The following is a 21,767-nucleotide window of genomic DNA, read 5'->3' as shown; positions in this document are numbered from 1 at the left end:
TCCTGAATGTTGTGAGGGTACCTGTCTCTACCACCCTTTCAGGCAGTGAGTTCCAGATTCCAACCACCCTCTGGGTGAAAAAGTTTTTCCTCAAATTCCCTCTAAACCTCCTGCCCCTTACCTTCAAACTATGCCCCCTGGTTATTGAACCCTCTACTAAGGGGAAAAGTTCCTTTCTATCTACCCTATCGATGCCCCTCAATTTTGTACACCTCAATCAGGTCCCCCCTCAGCCTTCTCTGCTCTAAGGAAAACAACCCCAGCCTGTCCAGTCTCTCTTCATAGCTGAAGCACTCCAGCCCAGGTAACATCCTGGTGAATCTCCTCTGCACCCTCTCCAATGCAATTACATCCTTCCTATACTGTGACAACCAGAACTGCACACAATATTCCAGCTGTGGCCTAACTAGCGTTTTGTACAGCTCCACCATAACCTCCCTGCTCTTATATTCTATGCCTCAGTTAATGAAGGCAAGTATCCCATATGCCTTTTTAACCACCTTATCTACCTGTCCTGCTGCCTTCAGGAATCTATGTACATGCACACCAAGGTCTCTCTGATCCTCTGTCCTTCCTAGGGTCCTACCATTCATTGTGTATTCCCTTGCCTTGTTAGTCCTCCCAAAATGCATCACCTTACACTTTTCAGGGTTAAAATTCCATTCGCCACTGTTCTGCCCATCTGACCAACCCGTCTATATCGTCCTATAGCCTGAGGCTTCCCTCCTCGCTATTTACCACTCCACCAATTTTCTTTGTCATCTGCGAACTTACTGATCATACCGCCTACATTTATATCTAAATCATTAATGTACACTACAAACAGCAAAGGAGCCAGCACCGATCCCTGCAGTACACCACTGGACACAGGCTTCCAGTCACAAAAACAACCTTCGACCATCACCCTCTGCCTCCTGCCACTAAGCCAATTTTGGATCCAATGTGCCAAATTGCCCTGGATCCCATGGGCTCTTACCTTCTTGACCAGTCTCCCAAGCAGGACTTTGTCAAAAGCCTTACTGAGGTCCATGTAGACTACATCAACTGCACTACCCTCACCCCCTCGAAAAATTCAATCAAATTGTTTGACATAATCTCCCCCTGACAAAGCTATGCTGACTATCCTTGATTAATCCTTGCCTCTCCAAGTGGAGACTAATTCTGTCCCTCAGAATTTTTTTCCAATAATTTCCCTACCACTGATGATAGGCTCACTGGCCTGTAATTCCCTGGTTTATCCCTACTACCCTTCTTGAATAATGGTACTATGTTAGCTGTCCTCCAGTCCTCTGGCACCGCCCCTGTGGCCAGAGAGGTTCTAAAAATGTCAGAGCCCCTGCAATCTCCTCCCTTGCCTCACAGCAGCCTGGGGTACATCTCGTCTGAGCCTGGGGATTTATCCACTTTTAAGCCTGCTAAAACCACTAGTACCTCCTCCCTCTCAATACTAATTTGTTCAAGTATATCACAATCCCCCTGCCGGATTTCTATGCATACATCATCCTTCTCCATAGTGAGCACAGATGCAAAATATTCATTTAAAACCTTAATTATAATAAATAAAAAATTAATCCAAGACCGAATGTCGGACAAGCAATCTGACAGCAAGGAGGCAGCCAATGTATCAAGAGAAGTGAAGAGGTAGAGCTGGGCATCAGTATACAAATGAAAGCTGACCCTGTTTTTGCAAATGTTACTGAGGGACACAATGTAGATAGGGAAAAGGAGGGAGTGGCGGCAAGATCCTTGAGAAACCCAAAAGGAAATAGTTCTTATATCTCAAGTATGTCCCTCATATTTGTGGCTTCTCATACCTGCTATCATCCTGGTGAATTTATGGTGTATGCTCTGTGAGCTTATTGGCTTTTCTATAATTGGGTCCAAAACTACACACACTACTTTAGCTCTGGCCCAACAATGGTCTTGAACTATTTTAGAACCTTTGTTCTTATACTCTATACCCTTATTTAGAAAAGCCAAAATGTTTAGCTTTAATGGAGTTAACACCCTGCAGGTGCACTTTGCATCTCTACTCCTCTACATCCTTCAGCTTATTTTACATTGAATGTATCCTCAACTCCTTGTTTTTCATCCAAATAGGCATCGCCTTGCATTTCTCCACATTAAATTGCATTGGCCATTTGTCTACCCATTCCGCTAATCTGTTCATGACTTACCGAGTCTTTTACATTCCTCCTCCCTGTATGTTAAACCACTCACTTCTGGGTAATCCACTACCTTTGCTATCATGTGCCCTGCACTCATCAGCATATTGTCGCTGAGCTGCGGATGTCAATCGAGCATCCAGAGGCAGCTTATCAATATGACAAGGACGAAAGTGGACCACCAGCCTCGCTGGCAGTGGCCACTCGGTAGGATCTGGAAGGCAAGGGGAGGGGGAGAATTGCAGAGAATCTCTGCTTCTTCTCAGCTCCACATAAAGGGAAGAGGCTGCATTAGGAATGAAAATACTGAATGGAGCAGGCCCAATGTTAGCTCTGCTCAACGCCAACTAATTTCACTGATAGACCCCTCAGTAACCATTTCAAGGGGCTGAACGCCTGTTTGAGGAAGCCGCCCAGGACACCTGAATATTGTCCACAGCCAATATAGTGTTGAATGTATTTTCAGGTGACCTTGGGGCACAGGACCTAGCCCCGTTAAATTGATCCTGTTGCCTCCGTTTTCCATCCAGTAAACGGGCACAGTGAAGACCAATTTCTACCCCTGACATTAGACTAACTGATCTATGGTTACCTCATTTATCGATCGCTCCCTTCTTGAACCAGTGCTTCCTGGGGAGGGTAAAATAGCAGTATGCCAAGTTTACATAAACAGTTTCCATTATAAATGGAGTCATAAGAATTGACAATAGAAAAGGTTGACCAGAAATGCATGCAGACACAACTTTACATAGGATATACGGCACAGAAATAGGTCATTTGGCCCAACCAGTCCATGTCGGCATTTATGCTCCACTCGAGTCTACTCCCGTCTTTCCTCATCTAAATCTATCAGCATAACCCTCTATTCCCTTCTCCCTCTTGTCTAACCTCTCCTTAAATGCATCTATACTATTTGCTTCAACTACTCCCTGTGGTAGCAAGTTCCACATTCTCGCCACTCTTTGGGTAAAGACGTTTCTTCTGAACTCCCTATTGGATTTCTTGGTAACTATCTTATATTGATGGCCTCCAGTTATGCTCTTTCCCACAAGTGGAAACATTCCCTCTGTATCCATTCTATCAAAATTTTTCATAATTTTAAAGAACTCTATTAGGTCACCCTCAGCCTTCTTTTTTCAAAGAGAAGAGACCCAGCCTGTTCATCCTTTCCTGATATGTATACCCTCACATTTCTGGTATCATCCGTGTAAATCTTCTCTGCACCCTCTCCAGTGCCTCTATATCCTTTTTATAATATGGCAACCAGAACGGCACGCAGTACTCCAAGTGTGGTCTAACCAAGGTTCAATACAGGTTTAGCATAACTTCCCTACTTTTCAATTCTATCCCTCTAGAAATAAACCCAATCGTTTGGTTTGCTTTTTTTATGGCCTTGCTAACTTGCGTCGCAACTTTTAGTGATTTGTGTATTTGTACTCCTAGATCCCTTTGTTCCTCTACCCCACCTAGACTCGCACCCTCCAAGTGATAAGTGACCTCCCTATTCTTCCTACCAAAATGTAATACCTCACATTTGTCTGTGCTAAACTTCATATGCCAATTATATGCCCATTCTGCAAGTTTATTAATGTCCTCCTGTAACTTGTTGCAGTCCTCCTCAGTATTAACTACCCCCCCCCAATTTGGTGTCAACCGCAAATTTCGAAATTGTGTTTCTGATTCCCAAGTCTAAATCATTAATGTAAATTGTGACTGATATGCCTATCAATTAGTCCAATAAAAGGCGACGAGTTAAGAACGTAACTGAAGGTTTTTATTGGCTAAATAACAGAGCCCACCCTCGTGGGTGATCCGATCCAACAGGGAGGAATACTAGCCAGTCAGCTACCTTTATACCTGGGCAGGGAATGGGCGGAGTCGGAGGTGGTCAGCCCAGGTATAACAGTGCGACAAGAGGCGACCTCGTGTAGTGATGTGACAGTGAGAACAGTGAGAACAATATACAGTGATAACTATAACAGTGGTTTACCACATTCACCCCTTGTTTAGATTAGAGTCCGGCGGGGTGAAGTGTATTACCAGCTCTGGTATGTCAGTCTGTCCGGAGGCTTCGTTAGCCTCTCCGATCGTCGCAGCGGCGGTGTTACATTATCCGGTGTTAAAGCTGGTGTCTGCGTAGTCGGCAAAGGCTCGTGGGGTTCCGGCATGCCGTCTACCTCGGCTGGACTCGGGGGGTTGGGAGGGGGGGGTGAGGGTGCGAGGTCTCGTAAGGAGACAGTGTCCTCCCGTCCGTCTGGGTAAGCCACATAGGCGTACTGGGGGTTGGCGTGCAGGAGGTTCACCTTCTCGACCAGGGGGTCCGTTTTATGGGCCCTCACGTGCTTTCGCAGCAAGACGGGTCCCGGAGAGGTCAGCCAGGTTGGTAGGGTGGTTCCCGTAGTCGACTTCCTGGGGAAGACAAACATTCGGGCATGGGGGGTGGTGTTAATGGCAGTGCAAAGTAGTGACCGGATGGAGTGCAGCGCAATCGGGAGGACCTCTTGCCAGCGGGAGGTTGGGAGGCCCTTAGACTTTAAGGCTAAGAGGGTGGCCTTCCATACCGTCGCGTTCTCTCTTTCCACCTGGCCGTTCCCTCGGGGGTTGTAGCTGGTGGTCCTGCTTGCTGCAATACCCCTCTCCAATAGGAACTGACGGAGTTCCTCGCTCATGAAGGAGGCGCCCCGGTCACTATGTATATAGTTCGGGAACCCGAACAAGGCGAAGAGTTTGTTCAGGCATTTAATGACCGTGTTACTGGTCATGTCTGGGCAGGGGAAGGCAAAGGGGAAACGGGAGTACTCATCAACGATGTTGAGGAAGTACACATTACGGTCGGATGACGGTAGGGGCCCCTTGAAGTCGATGCTCAGACGCTCGAAGGGGCGGGTGGCCTTGATCAGGCTTGCTCTGTCCGGCTTATAGAAGTGCGGTTTGCACTCAGCACAGATCTGGCAGTTCCTGGTCATGGTCCTGACCTCCTCGATGGAGTATGGCAGGTTGCGGGCCTTAATGAAATGGTAGAGTCTGGTGACTCCGGGGTGGCAGAGGTCATTGTGGAGGGTCTGAAGTCTATCACTTTGCGCGCTGGCGCATGTAATGCGTGAAAGAGCATCAGGGGGGTCGTTCAGTTTACCGGGCCGGTACAAGATCTCATAATCATAGGTGGAAAGCTCGATTCTCCACCTCAAGATTTTGTCGTTCTTGATCTTGCCCCTCAGCTTGTTATTAAACATGAAGGCAACCGAGCGTTGGTCGGTGAGGAGGGTAAATCGTTTGCCTGCCAAGTAGTGCCTCCAGCGCCGTACTGCCTCCACAATTGCCTGGGCTTCCTTCTCGACCGACGAGTGTCGGGTCTCGGGGCCCTGTAGGGTCCTTGAGAAGAAGGCTACCGGCCTACCCTCCTGGTTAAGGGTAGCGGCTAGGGCGAAGTCGGATGCATCGCTCTCCACTTGGAAGGGGATTGACTCATCCACTGCGTGCATTGTGGCCTTGGCTATGTCTCCCTTAATGAGGGAGAAGGCCGCGCACGCCTCTTCCGTGAGGGGGAAGGATGTGGTTTTCAGGAGGGGTCTGGCTTTGTCCGCATAATTGGGTACCCATTGGGCATAGTAGGCGAAAAGCCCCAGGGTTCTCCTAAGTGCTTTTGGACAGTGGGGGAGGGGTAGCTCCATGAGGGGGCGCATTCTTTCGGGGTCGGGGCCGATGACTCCGTTCTCTACTACACAGCCAAGGATGGCAAGGCGCGCTGTGTTAAACACGCATTTCTCCTTATTGTAGGTGAGGTTCAGCCGTTGGGCCGTACGGAGGAATTTCTCCAGATTCACGTCGTGGTCCTGCCGGTCGCGGCCGCAGATGGTGACGTTATCTAGGTAGGGGAATGTGGCCTGCAGTCCGTTCTGGTCAACCATCCGGTCCATCTCCCTTTGGAAGACCGAGACCCCGTTGGTGACACCGAAGGGGACCCTAAGGAAGTGGTATAGGCGCCCATTCGCCTCGAAGGCGGTGTACTGGCGGTCCTCGGGGTGGATAGGGAGTTGGTGGTAGGCCGACTTAAGGTCGATGGTCGAGAATACGCGGTATTGTGCAATCTGATTGACCATGTCAGATATGCGGGGAAGGGGGTATGCGTCCAGCTGGGTGTATCTGTTTATGGTCTGGCTGTAGTCGATGACCAGGCGATTTTTATCGCCGGTCTTAACGACCACGACCTGGGCACGCCAGGGGCTGTTGCTCCCCTCGATGATGCCCTCCTTCAGGAGACGCTGCACCTCAGAGCTAATGAAAGCTCTGTCCCCAGCGCTGTACCGCCTGCTCTTGGTAGCGACGGGTTTGCAGTCGGGGGTGAGGTTAGCGAACAGGGAAGGTGGCGGCACCTTGAGGGTGGATAGGCTGCAGGTGTTACGCGGTGGGCGGTTTAACCTTCGCTGGTTGTCGACTGTGAGTGGGGGGAGGGGTCCACCGTATGCTAGGGTTACACTTTGGAGGTGGGATTGGAAGTCCAGCCCTAGTAGGACGGCAGCGCAGAGCTGGGGGAGGACGAGGAGTTTAAAGTTTTTATACTCTGTACCCTTAACCGACAAGGTCACAGCACAGTAGCCGCTAATGTCCGTGGCGTGGGACCTCGATGCCATCGAGATTCGGTTGCGCGTTGGCAGGACAGGGAGGGAGTAGTGGCTCACCGTGTCTGGGTGGATGAAGCTCTCCGTGCTTCCGCTGTCGAACAGGCAGGTCGTGGCGTGGCCGTTTACTTTGATGTCCATCATCGACTTGGACAGGTGGTGTGGGCGGGCTTGATCCAGAGTGACGGAGGCTAGCGTGTAGGTAAGCGAGTCGTTGTCGTCTGCGGGCGAGGCGGTCGTCGGGTCCGGGGGCCCGGTGGCAGTCGGGCGTGGTGTGTAAAATGGCGTCTCCCACGAGGTAGGACAAAATGGCGGAGAAGATGGCTGCCCCCATAACTCACATGAGGCACTATTGGGGTCGGTTGCCTTGATCAAAGATGGCCGCCCCCATGACTCACGTGTGGGGATACTGGCCTCAGTTGCCGTGAAAGAAGATGGCCGCCCCCACAGTTCGCATGAGGCACTGCTGGCCTCTGAAGATCCGCTCCTGCAGGCCTTAGAGAAATGGCCTTTCTTCCTGCAGGTTGTGCAGGTAGAGTTCCTGGCTGGGCAGCGCGACCTCGGGTGCTTCTCCTGGCCGCAAAAGAAGCAGCCGGCGGCCCGATCGCGGGTGCCCGATGTCGGAGCCGGTACCGGGGGTGGCGGGCCCGGTCGGGTCCGGGACGCCGACGCTGAGGTAGGTCCCGGGGGCGGCGCTGCGAAGGGTATTGCGGTAGGGGTCGGGCCCGAGTCCCAGGGTCGCGAGCAGTACCTGGAAAACGCCTCCTGGTCCTGATGGGCCACCTCCAGGGAGAGAGCGAGGGCTTCAGCTTTGTCCAGGTCGAGGTCTTTAGCTTCAAGCAGTCTTTGCCGTGAGTAGTCGGACCGTAGGCCTTTCACAAAGGCATCGCGGATATTATCTTCCGTATTTTCAACAGCCGTCACCGCTTTAAAGTCACAGTTCCTGCCGAGTGCTCTTAGCGCCCGTAAAAATTCAGCTACAGACTCTCCTGGCTGTTGCGGGCGGGATCTTAGGAGGTGCCTGGTGTACATGTAATTTACCGGGCTGCGGTACTGCTGTTTCAGTAGGTTGATAGCGGCCTCGTACGTAGTCGTGTCCTGTATGAGTGCGTATACTCTCGGGCTCGCTTGGGCGTTCAGAAGTCTTAGTTTGGATCTCTGCGGGGCGCCGGATTCTTCCAGGTAGGATTCGAAGCAGTCCAGCCAGTGTTTGAAGTTGAGGGCTGCGTTTGGTGCCTGTGGGTTTAGATCCAGGTATGGTGGTTTCAAGGCTTGCAGCCAAGCCGGCTGGTGTGGCCCGTTGTCTGGAGGCTGCTGTTGCTGTGCTGCTGGGTGAGCTCCTTGCTGTTGCTGTTCATTATCAGACATCTTTAAAATTTAGCCAATAAAATTGATATGCCTATCAATTAGTCCAATAAAAGGCGACGAGTTAAGAACGTAACTGAAGGTTTTTATTGGCTAAATAACAGAGCCCACCCTCGTGGGTGATCCGATCCAACAGGGAGGAATACTAGCCAGTCAGCTACCTTTATACCTGGGCAGGTAATGGGCGGAGTCGGAGGTGGTCAGCCCAGGTATAACAGTGCGACAAGAGGCGACCTCGTGTAGTGATGTGACAGTGAGAACAGTGAGAACAATATACAGTGATAACTATAACAGTGGTTTACCACAGTGACCAGCAGTGATCCTTGTGGAACACGACTATCCACCTTTTGCCACTGTGAATAGCTACCCTTTACTCATACTCTGCTTTCTGTCCAGGAGCCAGCCAGCAATCCATTCTGCTACTTGTCCCCTGACCTTGTTCATCAGTCTATTATGAGGTACCTTATCGAAGGCCTTTTGAAAATCCAGATAAATTACATCTACTGCATTACCATCGTCTACTCTTTGTTACCTCTTCAAAAAAATTAAAAAAGGTTGGTCAAGCAAGACTTTCCCTTTTGAAATCCATGTTGACTATTCATTAATATATTTTTGGTTACTAGATGTTCTTCTATTTTCTCCTTTTGTAGGGATTCCATTATTTTTCCTACCACCGATGTTATAATTCCCTGGACATGTTCTATCCCCCTTCTTAAATATCGGTATTATGTTAGTTATCTGCCAGTCCTCTGGCACTATACCATTTTCTAACTAATTATTAAATATGCATAGTAATGCCTCTGCTACCTGTTCCCTAGATTCTTTCAAAATGTGTGGATGCAATCCATCCGGACATGGGGTTTTATCCTCTTTGAGTTTGATTAGTTTATATAATATATCCCCTTTTTTATTTTAAATGCACTTATCTCATTACTAATCTCATCATCCAATGTCTTGTCCACCTGTTATGAGTGTCAGCTGTGGCTCAGTTGGTAGCACACTTGAACCCACAACCTTCTGACTCAGAGGCAAGTCCCACTCCAAGAACTTGAGCACATAAAGCTAGACTGACACTCCAGTGCAGTGCTAAGGGAGTGCTGCACTGTCTGAGGTGCCGTCCTTCAGATGAGACGTTAAACTGCACTCAGGTGGGCAAATTGACTGCCGCATTTCCCACATTACAACAGTGACTACACTTCAAAAGTAAAATTAACAGAAAATGCAGGAAATACTCAGCAGGCCAGGCAGCATACGTGGAGAGAGAAACAGAGTTAACATTTCAAATCTGGGACCCTTCATCAGAACTGGAAAAAGCTGGAGATGTAACAGATATTAAGCAGGTGCAGAGACCTGGGGGGGGGGGGGGGGGGGGGGGGGAGAGAGAATGTAAGAGGCAGCTTGAAAAATGGGGGCAGGGATTATTGTCTGAAATTGTTGAACTCGATGTCGAGTCTGGAAGGCTGTAAAGTGCCTAATCGAAAGATGAGGTGCTGTTCCTCGAGCTTCATTGGAACAATGTAATAGGCCAAGGACAGAGAGATCAGAGTGGGAGTGATGCGGAGAATTAAAGTGACAGGCAACCGGAAGCTCAGGGTCACCATTACGGACTGAACGGAGGTGTTCCGCAAAGCTGTAGCCCAATCTGCGTTTTGTCTCCCTAATGTAGAGACCACCACATCGTGAGCAGCGAATACAGTATATTAAATTGCAAGTAGTACAAGTAAATAGCTGTTTCACCTGGAAGGGGTGTTTGGGGCCCTGGACAGTGGGAAGGGAAGAGGTAAAAGGGAAGAAGTTGCATCTCCTGCGCTTGCACGGGAAGGTGCCAGGCAAGGGAGAAGGGCTGTTAGGGGTGATTGAGGAGTGGACCAGGGTGTCACGGAGGGAGCAGTCCCTTCGGAATGCTGAAAGGGAATCTTTCGATTAGGCACTCAACATCGAATTCAACAATTTCAGACAATAATCCTGGTCTACTGAGTATTTCCAGCATTTTCTGTTGTTATTTCAGATTTCCAGCATCCGCAGTATTTTGCTATTGTACACTTCAAAAGTACTTCATTGGCTGTAAAGCGCTTTGAGACGTCCGGTAGTCGTGAAAGGCGCTATATAAATGCAAGTCTTTTTTGTTCCATCTCCCTGGTAAATGCTGAAGCAAAATAATTATTTAATATTTCTATCATTTCTAATTGTTGCCTGTGGTATTGTCCTGACTATCCCTTAATGGCCCTATTCCCATCCCAACCTTCCTTTTTTTAATTGATGTGCCGATAAAATATTTCACTATTTTGTTTTATATTCCTTGATAATTTAATTTCATAGTTCCTCTTTGCCTCCCTAATTGTTTTTTTTGACTTCTCTCCCAATCTTTTCGTATTCTCTCTTATCATACACTCCCCTACTGTCTGTGTACTTAAATGTATGCCTCTTTCCTTATCCTCAATTGTTCCCTTATGGCTTTATTCATCCATGGAGTCTCATTATTGTTTAGTTTGTGCTTTCCTTTTAGCTTTCAAACAGTACTTGTAATATTACTGTTGCATAAGTTTTTCTTTCATTTTTAAAAAGCTCCTTAGTTCACAATTTATTTTTAAATACAGCCATTCTAAAGAAAAAACATGCATTTATATAGTGACTTTTATAGCCTCAGGATGTCCCAAAATGCTTCACAGTATTTATTTTTTTTTTTTTTTTTTTTTTTTTTTTTTTTTAAAAGTATAGTCACTGTCATAATGAAGGTAAATCAGGCAACCAAGTTGCACACAGCAAGGTTTGACAGTTAATTTTTATTTTGATTGAGGGATAAATGTTGGTCAAGACACCTAAAGAACTTCCCTGCTCTTTTTCAAATAATGCTGTTGGATCTTTTACGTCCACCTGAGGGGGCAGATGCAGCCTCAGTTTAACATCACGTCCGAAAGACAACACCTCCGACAGTGCACCACTCCCTCAGTACTGCAATGAAATGTCAGCCTAGATCGGTGTTGTCCAACAGAAATTGTTGACTAACCATAGGTGTAGCGACGGTAACACGGTTTTAGCCACATGCACTAATTTTAGTAGAAAACACCTTACATATACACACACAATAGATAAATGTCCTTCACACGTGTATATTTACATACTCTCTACAACCTTTCATTATCCAAGCATTTACTACGATCATAAAATACTCTCACTCTGCTTTTCATCTCACCATTTTACCAACTGTTAGAAATCGGGTGTTCAAAATGTATATGGTTTTGTGGATAAAACTGTGACGTGAGTAATGCTGTATTTACATAATTGTATTAGAACTAGAAACAAAGTCTCACAGACTAGTATATTAGAATAATTAGATAGATGCGTAGAATCTGCCTGTGTTTTGGTTCCCTGCGGATGTTATAGCATTCTGCAGTGTGACGGTCATAAATAATCTTGTTTTCAAATTAGGATTTCAACCTTGTTTATGTTTCTCTAATTTGACCAATCAAGGCCCAACATTATATTTCTTCCATTACTGCTAATAACCATATTATAATGCTAAGTTAGGATTTTGACTTTGTTTCACAAAACTGCTTTAAAATGCGTAAGTTAACCAGCGTATGAGAATAGAAGATATCTTTGGGAATTTAATGATTCATTCCATGGTACAATAGTCTAATAATGAAATAGTTAGTTTTGCATAGCTAAAGCTGCATGAACAGCATGAGCATAAATAACTGATAACAAGCAGTTACGAACATCTGATGGCCAAGAATGGCATGTCCGACTCCAAACTAGGGAGGATAGGGACGAGAGAGAGAAGACACGAATTCCAAAAGGAAGAACCTTCAGAAAGATTAAACAATAAGACAAACTGAATGAGGTTTTAGAGGAACCTCTATAGGTTAAATGGTCTAATCAATAACTTGGCCTCAGGCCGACCCCTAAAAAGAGAATAAACATGACACCCCGAGTATTTGCCCACAGACAGTGAAGGGAAGAGCCAAACAGATGTTGGGCTGGTCGAACGCTCTTTTGAGAGAGAGAGAGACAGAGAGAGGTACCAGCTGCTTGTCACGGTTGTATATTTTTGCTGTATAACTAGCATGTTATATTCCGCCTTAAACACTGATTAAACACAATATACCCACCATATTGGTTTGCAGTCGATCCTGATTATTTGAAAGACTAGAGGTAAGCTACTAACTGGCTTAATCTCTACACAACAGACAAAAAGGTTAAAGTACACATGCATACATTGTGTGAATACAAGTATTCAGATTACATGCCCAACGGATTGTCTATTACTTATTACCAAGGCCCCGTCTGCTCTCTCAGGTGGACATAAAAGATCCCATGGCATTATTTCAAAAAGACTTAGCCCCAGTTTCCTGGCAAATATTTATCCCTCAATCAGCATCACAAAAAAACATACCTGGTCATTATCACATTGCTGTTTGTTGGAGCTTGCTGTGCGCAAATTGGCTGCTGTGTTTCCTACATTACAGGAGTGACTACACTTCAAAAGTATTTCATTGGCAGTAAAGCGATTTGGGACGTCCTATATAAATGTAAGTCTTTCTTTTTTTTTTAAAAATGAGCTTTTGTTACTCTGTTTTACCAATCACAAATATGGCAATTTTGATATCTTGGCTATTTAATCAATCTTCTGTTCTGGTCTTTCTCCATGTTCCAATATTCCCTAATGAGAAGTCTTGGGTCATTTTATCCTGATAATAGCAGCAACACGCATGCATAGTGACATCACAACAGTGCTGTAACTTACCACTAGAAAGAGTAAAGCTTACAATCTGTCTCAGAAATGACTGAGACCTAAAATATCAATAACGAACATTTCATTTTATTATCTATATGAAAGTAAAATTTCACGGCAACTGTGATAAGACCTATATTGCCATTCCAAGTTTGGGAATACTTTTATACATAAGTCATCAAAATACATCTCTCTAAATAACATTCAGTATCATCATCGTCAAAATATCAGATATGTATTCTGCAAGAAACAGAGCATTCAAATTTCAAAGTGTATTGTATCAGAATCTCTAGACTTACAGATGCCATAATTTTACACGGCCACATTAAATATTTTTCATTAAACAATTTTATAATAGGGATGGAAACATTTTTTATAGATGCAGTATTAGAGAAGAGCCCGGTAGCTGGAGGAGGAGATTGGGTCTCTGTTAGAAAGAGGGTTAGAAGTCGTGGTGGGGTAGTGGGACAGGAGCAGTCATCCATGGTGCTCTCCAACAGACTCAAGAGATGGCTGTGACAGGTAAGAATGTGGCCATGCATGGAGGCAATCCAGCAGCTTGTTAGGGAAGGAGGGAAAAAAACCCAGATGAGTTGTGGAATTCGATTATTCGGTTTACAGGTAGAATTTTGTGCAAAGCAGACCCAAAGAAATGAATGGCATGTTGCCTCCTGGGTGCTCGGTTCGAGGATATGACATCCCGGGTTGACAGAATGCTACAGAGCAGATGAGGAACCAATTGTTGTCATCCATGTGGGAACAAATAACTGATCAAAGTGACCATGCTAAATTTAGGGAATTAGGAAGGAAGCCTAAGGATAGGACCTCAAGTACAGTATTTTCTGGAATACTACCTGTTCTATGTGCTAGTGAAGAGACAGAGGGTAATTAGGCAGACCAATGCATAGCTGAGGCTTTGGTGTAGGTAATCAGGATTTTAAAATAGGTGAAGACTATATAGACTGCATGGGCTCCACAAACAAAAGGTTTTTTTTGGGGGGGGAGGGGGGAAAAGAGGGGCGGCAGCGGTGGGGTGTTGACAGATTGGATAGATAGAATGCGGAGGGCGATTGTGGTAGGTGTAGGTGAGCACCTGTAGCAGTTGGAGCAAACCTTAAGGTGTACCAGTGAAAACGCAAATCAAAAGTTTAATAAGTCCAATTCCAACGTTGGGAGAAAAACAAAGTAAAATGATAAGGTGGGCAAGGCTTTAAGTAAGTACCAATGATCAGAATGAGATCACATTTAATATTACAAAGATTGTTGAGGTTATAAAAACCCCAAACTAAATGGCCAAATTTTGAGGACAAACTTTATTCATTTGAGATGTCTTGTCAGAGTGGGTCTGGTAGGTTTGAATAGAACAAGGGGAGTGGAGGAACTAGAGTTCCTTCAAGGTGATTCTGAATGCAATGGACTAATGTGCACCCATGCAAAGCAAATGTACCAAGCTTAAAGACACTCCTGGTTGAACGGAACTACTAAGCAACTCGAAGAAATAAAGGCATTTAAGGCCAAGAAAGAAAATGCCACAGAATTAAGACGGATACAATGCCGAAACGTATGCCAGGATTGTAAAAAAGGCATTAGAATTACAAAGAAAAATGTTGAATTGAATATGGCAAGAGAACTGAAGGATAATAAAAAGATTCTTCACTTATATTAAGAAAAACAAGGAATGGAGTGGAGTCACTGAAAGTGGGATCGGGTGAGGGCATGACAACTAATGCTACACAGCTACAAATGTGTTAAATAAGATTTTAAATTCCATTTTTGCCAAGGAATCTTGGGTAACTTATTTGATCTGGAAAATGAACTAGAGGGTGTTAGAGGCACTGTAACATTCATATTACTACCATCATGATTGCTGAACAGCTGTGCAAACGCAAGGTGAATAAATCTCAGGCCAGATAAAACGCATCCAAAGATCCTTAAGGAACTAAGCAAGGAAATTGCAGGAACTCTGGCACAAATCTTCCAGAAATCACTGAATACTGGCGAGGTGCCTGGGGACTAGAGAAAGGTAGCAAAAGTGACCCAGGAAACTACAGACCAGTGAGTTTGATGTTCACAGTGGGGTAAAGTTATGGAAACCCTTAATTAAAAAGGTAAAATCATAGAGCTTCTGGAGAGAAATAAAATCATAAAAGATAGCCAATACTGTTTCTTCAAGGGGAGGTATTGCCAATCTAATTTGCTGGTTTTCTTTGAGGGTGTGATAAAGGAGCTTGACAAGGGTATGGCAGTGAATGTGGTATTCTTGGATTTCAGTAAGGTCTTTGATACAATTCCTCTGGAAAGGCTGGAACTGTTTGGGAGTGTCGCTGGCTTGGAGCAATGATACCAGTGAGGTCCCACAGAGGTCTGTTTTGGGGCTTTTGTTTAACATCTTCACAAATGATCTGGAGCTAGGGGTCACAAGCCCAGTGGCTAAATTTGCAGAGGATACAAAGATAATGAAGGTAGTAGGCTGCAAAACTGAACAGGATAAGCTACAGGGGCATTTGAATATACTTGGGAATTGAGCAGAAACATGGCAGATGAAATTCAATGTAAAGTGCTAGCCATCAAGACAGAAAAACCTGGAAAGAGCGATTACTTAAATGGAAAGAAAATAATATGCATGGAAAAAGAGATCCGAGGATTCGAATTGACAACAAATTGAAGCTATCGCAACAATGCTCGGTGGCAGCAAGTAAAGCAAGTCAGACGTTGGGATGTAGTAAACGATCAAAATTGAGACAAAATAGTTCGGTAATAGCCCTGCCACTTTATAAATTATTGATGTAATTGCACTTAGAATACGGTCTACAGTTCTGGTTGTCACAGTACAAAAAAGCATATTGAAGCTATTGAAATGATAAGGGCAACCAGAATGATGGAGGGATTGGATCATGAGAATCGATTATGTAAATTAGCCACATTCTCATTGGAAAAGAGAAGGTTGAGAGGTGATCTGATTGCTGTTTTTAGGATTCTAAAAAAGGGACTAGACGATGACAGGCTGTTTAACCTTGTCCAGAACAGAGGACGCATCTGTGCTTGAAGAGGGTAAATCCATAGATCAGGCACCTTTTAAGGAGATGTTGATTCATTCAAATACAAATTATATAGACTTTTTTCAGAAAAAAATATTTTAGGATACAGTGTATGAGTAATGTGAGATATGACATATGGTAAGTGTAACCTGTTTGGGAGGAACAGGTGACTTTGGACCTACGGTTCCCAAAGCTTTTCACCACTGGCAGGTTTTCCTCACCTCATGTCTGGGACTAACTGGATGGTGATTAGTCAACAATGCCATTATTGCTGTATCATGTGATTTCCAGGTAGAAAGCAAACCAGATGGTCTTTTTGTCTAGCAATTCCTATGCTCCTACATCCAAATTTAGCTGAAAACTTCACTTAACTTTTCTGTCCCCAGGAAACATGAAGTTTCATTTCAAGTAAATAAATTTAACAAATCAAGTTACCTCAACACAAAATGAATTTGAAATATCTGTGGGCAGAAACTCTTCAGTACCAAAGAAATCACTGTAATTTTCCAGAAGTTCAGACATTATATTGCTAGCTGCTTCTTGTTCTTTCATATCTTCCACATCTGTGTAAATACTGCAAAATAAATATTTAACAAAGTTTACTAAATCTTAAACCTGCTTTAACATTGTTGGGCACCTAGAGCACCAAAAGTTCCAGTTATATGTTCCGCTAATGCAATGCTGAACAGACATTTTCTTTTCCAGTAAATTGTTTCTCATGCTTTCTCTTCTACTTAGAAAAAAATGAAATGAGTGAATATTATATATTATATTAGGTGCTACTGAATTTTGAAAGTTCCGTAGTTATTGTGAGAATGCTGTATCGAAAGAGTTGGAGCGCGGCAATAAATTTCCCACTCAATATAGAGTATAAGCATTCAAAAAATTAAACTGCAAAAAAATTATAATTAAGTTTTGCAGAATCATATGCCATAATGACAGCACAGAATAGCAGGCTGTGGGTTCCCAAATGATATTCCCCACAGCCATCCACACACCAAGTGACAGGAAACTGGGAACAGGTCTTTGTCTTGCTCTCCGCCAGGGAACTACAGTACCACAGTAGAGAGCTATACTAAGGAAAATAAATAAAAAGCAAAATTTGTCGAAACAAATTAGTAATATGAAAAACGTTCACAAAAATGTCCTGTAAAAAGTTACTTCAGTAATTGTAGAACTTATTTTAAAAGCAATTAAAATAGTGACACGTGCAAATGTCATTAAAAACAATCATTTTTTCAAAGAAAAGGTATTTGCCAAATGCAAAATATGTTCATGTAAAATAATTTTAGCACCATGTAGAATATATAAATGCTCAAAAATTTAGCCGTTCTGTTATCTTTCACAAAGAAAAATACTTTAATACCTTGTAATTTATTTTCTCTGTCCAATTCTTTCCCCCCTTTTCCTGAAAGAGTTAATCTCTTATAGGGGTTACACACACAACTTGGTAGCTTGCCTAAGTGTCCACTGTTTACATATGAGCTAGACAGACAGTGAGTAATCGTAGGCTATTCAACTGTGGAGGACATTACAGCCAAGACCAACCCTGTACTCATCTGACTTTACCCATTGAAATCCAGCAGCTGTTCCAGGTCAGCAAATCAAGCAGGAGGTCCATGCACAATAGTCAGGAGCAGGAAAGCTGGTCATTTTTCCCTTCTATAATCAAACAGTGCTGCAGCCAACTGAGCATTCCAAAATGCTGCCAGAGTTGAGATTAGCTTATTCAGTTCAGGCAGGGAATCAAACTGGGACCTTCCTGGTCTGTATGGTTCAGAGACCGTCTTTATGTCTGAGGCATCTTAGGAGTGTTTTTCTTCATTTATAAAAAGTTATTTTTTTTAAAACTGTTAATGGAAAACATTGCCAGAATAACTCATGTTCCCAAGCCTTTATTTAAAGAAGCTAAGTGTAAGCGAACGTTGGAGAGGAAGTAGTTTGAATCAAAACAAATTTCTTTTTAAACCAATCATAACACGGCTTTTCAGCACAGCAAGAATTCAAATTAAACGTGTTCATTTTTCAAAAACAAAAATCGATCGAATGTTGAGCAATTCAGACTCTGGACAGTTGCAACACTTTTGGTACTGCACAAGTTTAGACTAAAGTGAGTGAAATTATTAAAGGGGTTCAATTCTTCAACTTCTCTAATTTGAAAGGACCTTTTGGACAATTTTTTTGCAGTCATTTGGATAAAGTGGTTCAATGCTCAGACTTTGGACATTGTTTCACTATGTAACGGTGACTACATTTCAAAAAGCAATTCTTTGTACTTGAAACATCGGAGAGATGTGATGAGGTATTTTATAAATGCAAGTTCTTCTTTCTTTCTTTGATACCCAGGATCAGCAAGTCCCAGGTAAAATTTATTCACATGAACCACATCCAGAATCAAGTCCCTTTTTCTTCCTTCTGCCCTATTGCAACTTTGCCTCAATTCCAATCTAAAAAGAGAAACTTCTACTCTTATTTTGATTTTTTTTCCTTCATTCAACCTTTCCATATCAACCTGATCAAGACTGCTGGTTGGTGTTGTGGACATGCACCATTAAGAACTGGATTAAGACTGACTGGCCATGAGAATGATCACTAGCTTCAGAGAACCGAGTTATAAGGAAAGAATGAAGAAACTTGAACTCATCGGCCTTGAAAGGAAGCAAGCAATAGGTAACCTCAGTGGTATACAAGATAGCAAGCTGTACATATATAAAATATATAAACTAGCTACCCCTTTAACTCATAAGAACATAAAAAATAGGAGCAGGAGTAGGCCATTTGGCCATTCGAGCCTTCTCCGCCATTCAATAAGATCATGGCTGATCTTCTACCTCCTCTCCACTTTCCTGAACTATCCCCATATCCCTTCATTCCCTCAATATTCAAAAATCTATCAATCTCAGTCTTGAATATACTCAAGGACTAAACCTCCACAGCCCTCTGGGGTAGAGAATTCCAAAGATTCACTACCCTCTGAGTGAAGAAATTTCTCCTCATCTCAGTCCTAAATGACGGACAGCTTATTCTGAGACTGTGACCCCTGGTTCTAGACTCTCCAGCCAGGGGAAACATCCTCCCTGCCTTTGTCAAGCCCTGTAAGAATTTTATATGTTTCAATGAGATCACCTCTCATTCTTCTAAACGCGAGAATATAGGCCTAGTCTACTCAATCTCTCCTCATAGGACAATCCCCCCATCCCAGGAACCAGTTTGGTGAACCTTCGTTGCACTTCCTCTATGTCAAGCATATCCTTCCTTAGGTAAGGAGACCAAAACTGTACACAATACTCCAGGTGTGATCTCACCAGGGCCCTATATAATTGCAGCAAGACGTCGTTACTCTTATACTCAAATCCTCTTGTAATAAAGGCCAACATACCATTTGCTTTCCTAATTGCTTGCTGTACCTGCATGTTAACTTTCAGTGATTTGTGTGCAAGGACACCCAGGTCCCTCTGAACACCAAAATTTCCCAATCTCTCACCATTTAAAAAATACTCTGCTTTTCTATTTTTCCTACCAAAGTGGACAAATTCATATTTCTCCACATTATATTCCATTTGCCATGTTCTTGCCCACTCACTTAGCTTGTCTATATCCTCTTGAAGCTTCCTTGCATCCTCCTCACAACTTACAATCCCACCCAGCTTTGTATCATCAGCAAACTTGGATATATTACATTTGGTCCCCTCATCCAAATCATTGATGTAGATTGTGAATAGCTGAGGCCCAAGCACTGATCCTTTCAGTACCCCACAAGTTATAGTCTGCCAACCCAAAAATGACCTGTTTATTCCTACTCTGTTTTCTGTCCGTTAACCAATCCTCAATCCACGCTAGTATATTAGCCCCAATTTTGTTCAATAACCTCTTGTGTGGCACCTTATCGAAAGCCTTCTGAAAATCCAAATACACCACATCCACTGGTTCCCCCTTATCTATTCTGCTAGTTACAACTTCAAAAAATTCTAACAGATTTGTCAAACACGATTTCCCTTTCATAAATCCGTGTCGACTCTGCCAAATCAAATTATTATTTTCTAAATGCCCTGTTACCACGTCCTTAATAATAGATTCTAGCATTTTCCCTACAACTGATGTCAGGCTAACTGGTCTGTAGTTCCCAGTTTTCTCTCTCCCTCCTTTCTTAAATAGTGGGGTTACATTTGCTACCTTCCAATCCGCGGGAACCGTTCTAGAATCTATGGAATTTTGGAAAATGACAACCAATGCATTCACTATCTCTATATCACCTCTTTCAAAACCCTAGGATGTAGGCCATCAGGTCATGGGGATTTTTTAAATCAGATTTCAGTCCCATTTCTCCAGTACTATTTTTTTTTACTAATACTAATTTCTTTCAGTTCCTCATTCTCGCTAGACCCTTGGTTCTCCACTATTTCCAGGAAGTTTTTGCATCTTCTTCCACAAAGACAGACACAAAGGGCTCGATTTTAATGGAGGAGGCACGATGGAGTTGGGTTGCCTGGTGGGCGGGTTTTGAACACGCTACCGGTTTCAGCCACTCCCAGTATCCCATTTTCACTTAATTGGTCCACTTACCCCCGTCATGTGCACTGCCTGCTGCAATGAGTTGCAGCGGGTCTGTTGGTCTGCACTGATGAGGTCTCTGCTGCACTTGCTTTTAAGGGCTCCATGAAGCCTAAGCCTCTCCTTTCTCATTGTTGCTGCTGCTGGAAAGGGCCAGGATCACAATGAGTGCTGCCACAGGCAAGAAGGCCGCTCCTAGAATCAATGACAACTCCCTGTGGAGGGAGTAAGAGGACGCAGGGACATTCTGTTCCCTGCCAATGGCTGCAGGAAGCCACCTCAACAGACGATGGCAGCCTGGCTGGAGATAGCCGAGGAGGCCAGCACAAGGTCGCTGTGTGGATGCACCTGGCTCCAGGGCCGCAAACGCTTCAATGATCTTGTCCGAACATAGAGAGTCAGTTTCACATCACACTTACCTTCACGCTGCTTCCCTTCTCTTATCACCAGCACTTTGCATTGTCAGCCTGCTCCTCCACATGCCACCTTACCCTTACTTCCCTTTCTATCTCTCTCGGTGTACGGAATCACTTCACCATCCTGCTATGCAGCCCTCACACTTGCTCTCACTGTTATGGAATGACAACAACTAACAACGCACAGGGAGGCTCCTTCCTCTTGCCGCCTCACTCCATCCTGGCCTCCCTCTAAGATTCTACCTTATGGACTCTTCACACTCCATCACTCTCACTGAAACTCCACTTGTCTCCCTCCTTGCAGGAAAAGATAGCCCACAATAAGGAGAAAGCCAAGACAGGAGGAGGCACACCATCACTTGCCACATTAACTCATGCTGAGGAGGCTGCTCGCAACATCATGGGAGGTGGCGAGGAGCTGGAAGTGGGGGACGGAGAGACGGGCGCACTAGAGGAAGCTGGTGACAATGCATTTTCAGCCCTCGCTTTTACAATTCCTCATTGACTGCAATGGAATATGTTGCTCAGAGATTGACTTCTGATCATCTGCACAATAGGATGTGTCTGTAACCTCCAAATCTGATGTCTAGCTCATGCCTTTACTCTCCCACAGGACCATCGAGAGCCCCCCTCCCCACTGTCCAGGAGGAAGAGACAGGCGAATCCTCAGAGGAACCTGGAGCATCTAAGGGAGCAGCATCACCAGGACTCAGCGCACCCTGCACCAGCGCAGATACGCACACCTCGGTGGGTCGCTCGCGACCTAAGAGTAGTGTTGTCACCTGGTGTATCACAGCTTACAAGTGAGCATCAGCAGATGTTGGAGACAGCGACAGCAGTGGAGAGTCTTCGTCGGAGGTCATAGGACTCTCCTAGCT

The 21,767-nt window shown here is 44.4% G+C and overlaps 1 protein-coding gene across 6 annotated transcripts in view; it reads right to left on the bottom strand.

Annotated features, from left to right (window-relative positions):
• fam13b (family with sequence similarity 13 member B) overlaps nt 1–21,767 on the bottom strand; it is a 220,561-nt gene that overhangs the window by 142,091 nt on the left and 56,703 nt on the right. For all 6 annotated transcript variants that reach the window (XM_085995563.1, XM_085995566.1, XM_085995564.1 and 3 more), the window contains exon 5: nt 16,358–16,496. In XM_085995563.1, the coding sequence (XP_085851689.1) occupies nt 16,358–16,496 (139 nt within the window). The remainder of the gene's footprint in view (nt 1–16,357; nt 16,497–21,767) is intronic.

This window comes from Somniosus microcephalus, chromosome 8 (assembly GCF_052327205.1).
Source record: "Somniosus microcephalus isolate GS21.2 chromosome 8, FLI_Smic_1.0, whole genome shotgun sequence".
NCBI classification, from domain to species: Eukaryota; Metazoa; Chordata; class Chondrichthyes; order Squaliformes; family Somniosidae; genus Somniosus; species Somniosus microcephalus.
This window is presented reverse-complemented; position numbering and strand designations above follow the sequence as displayed.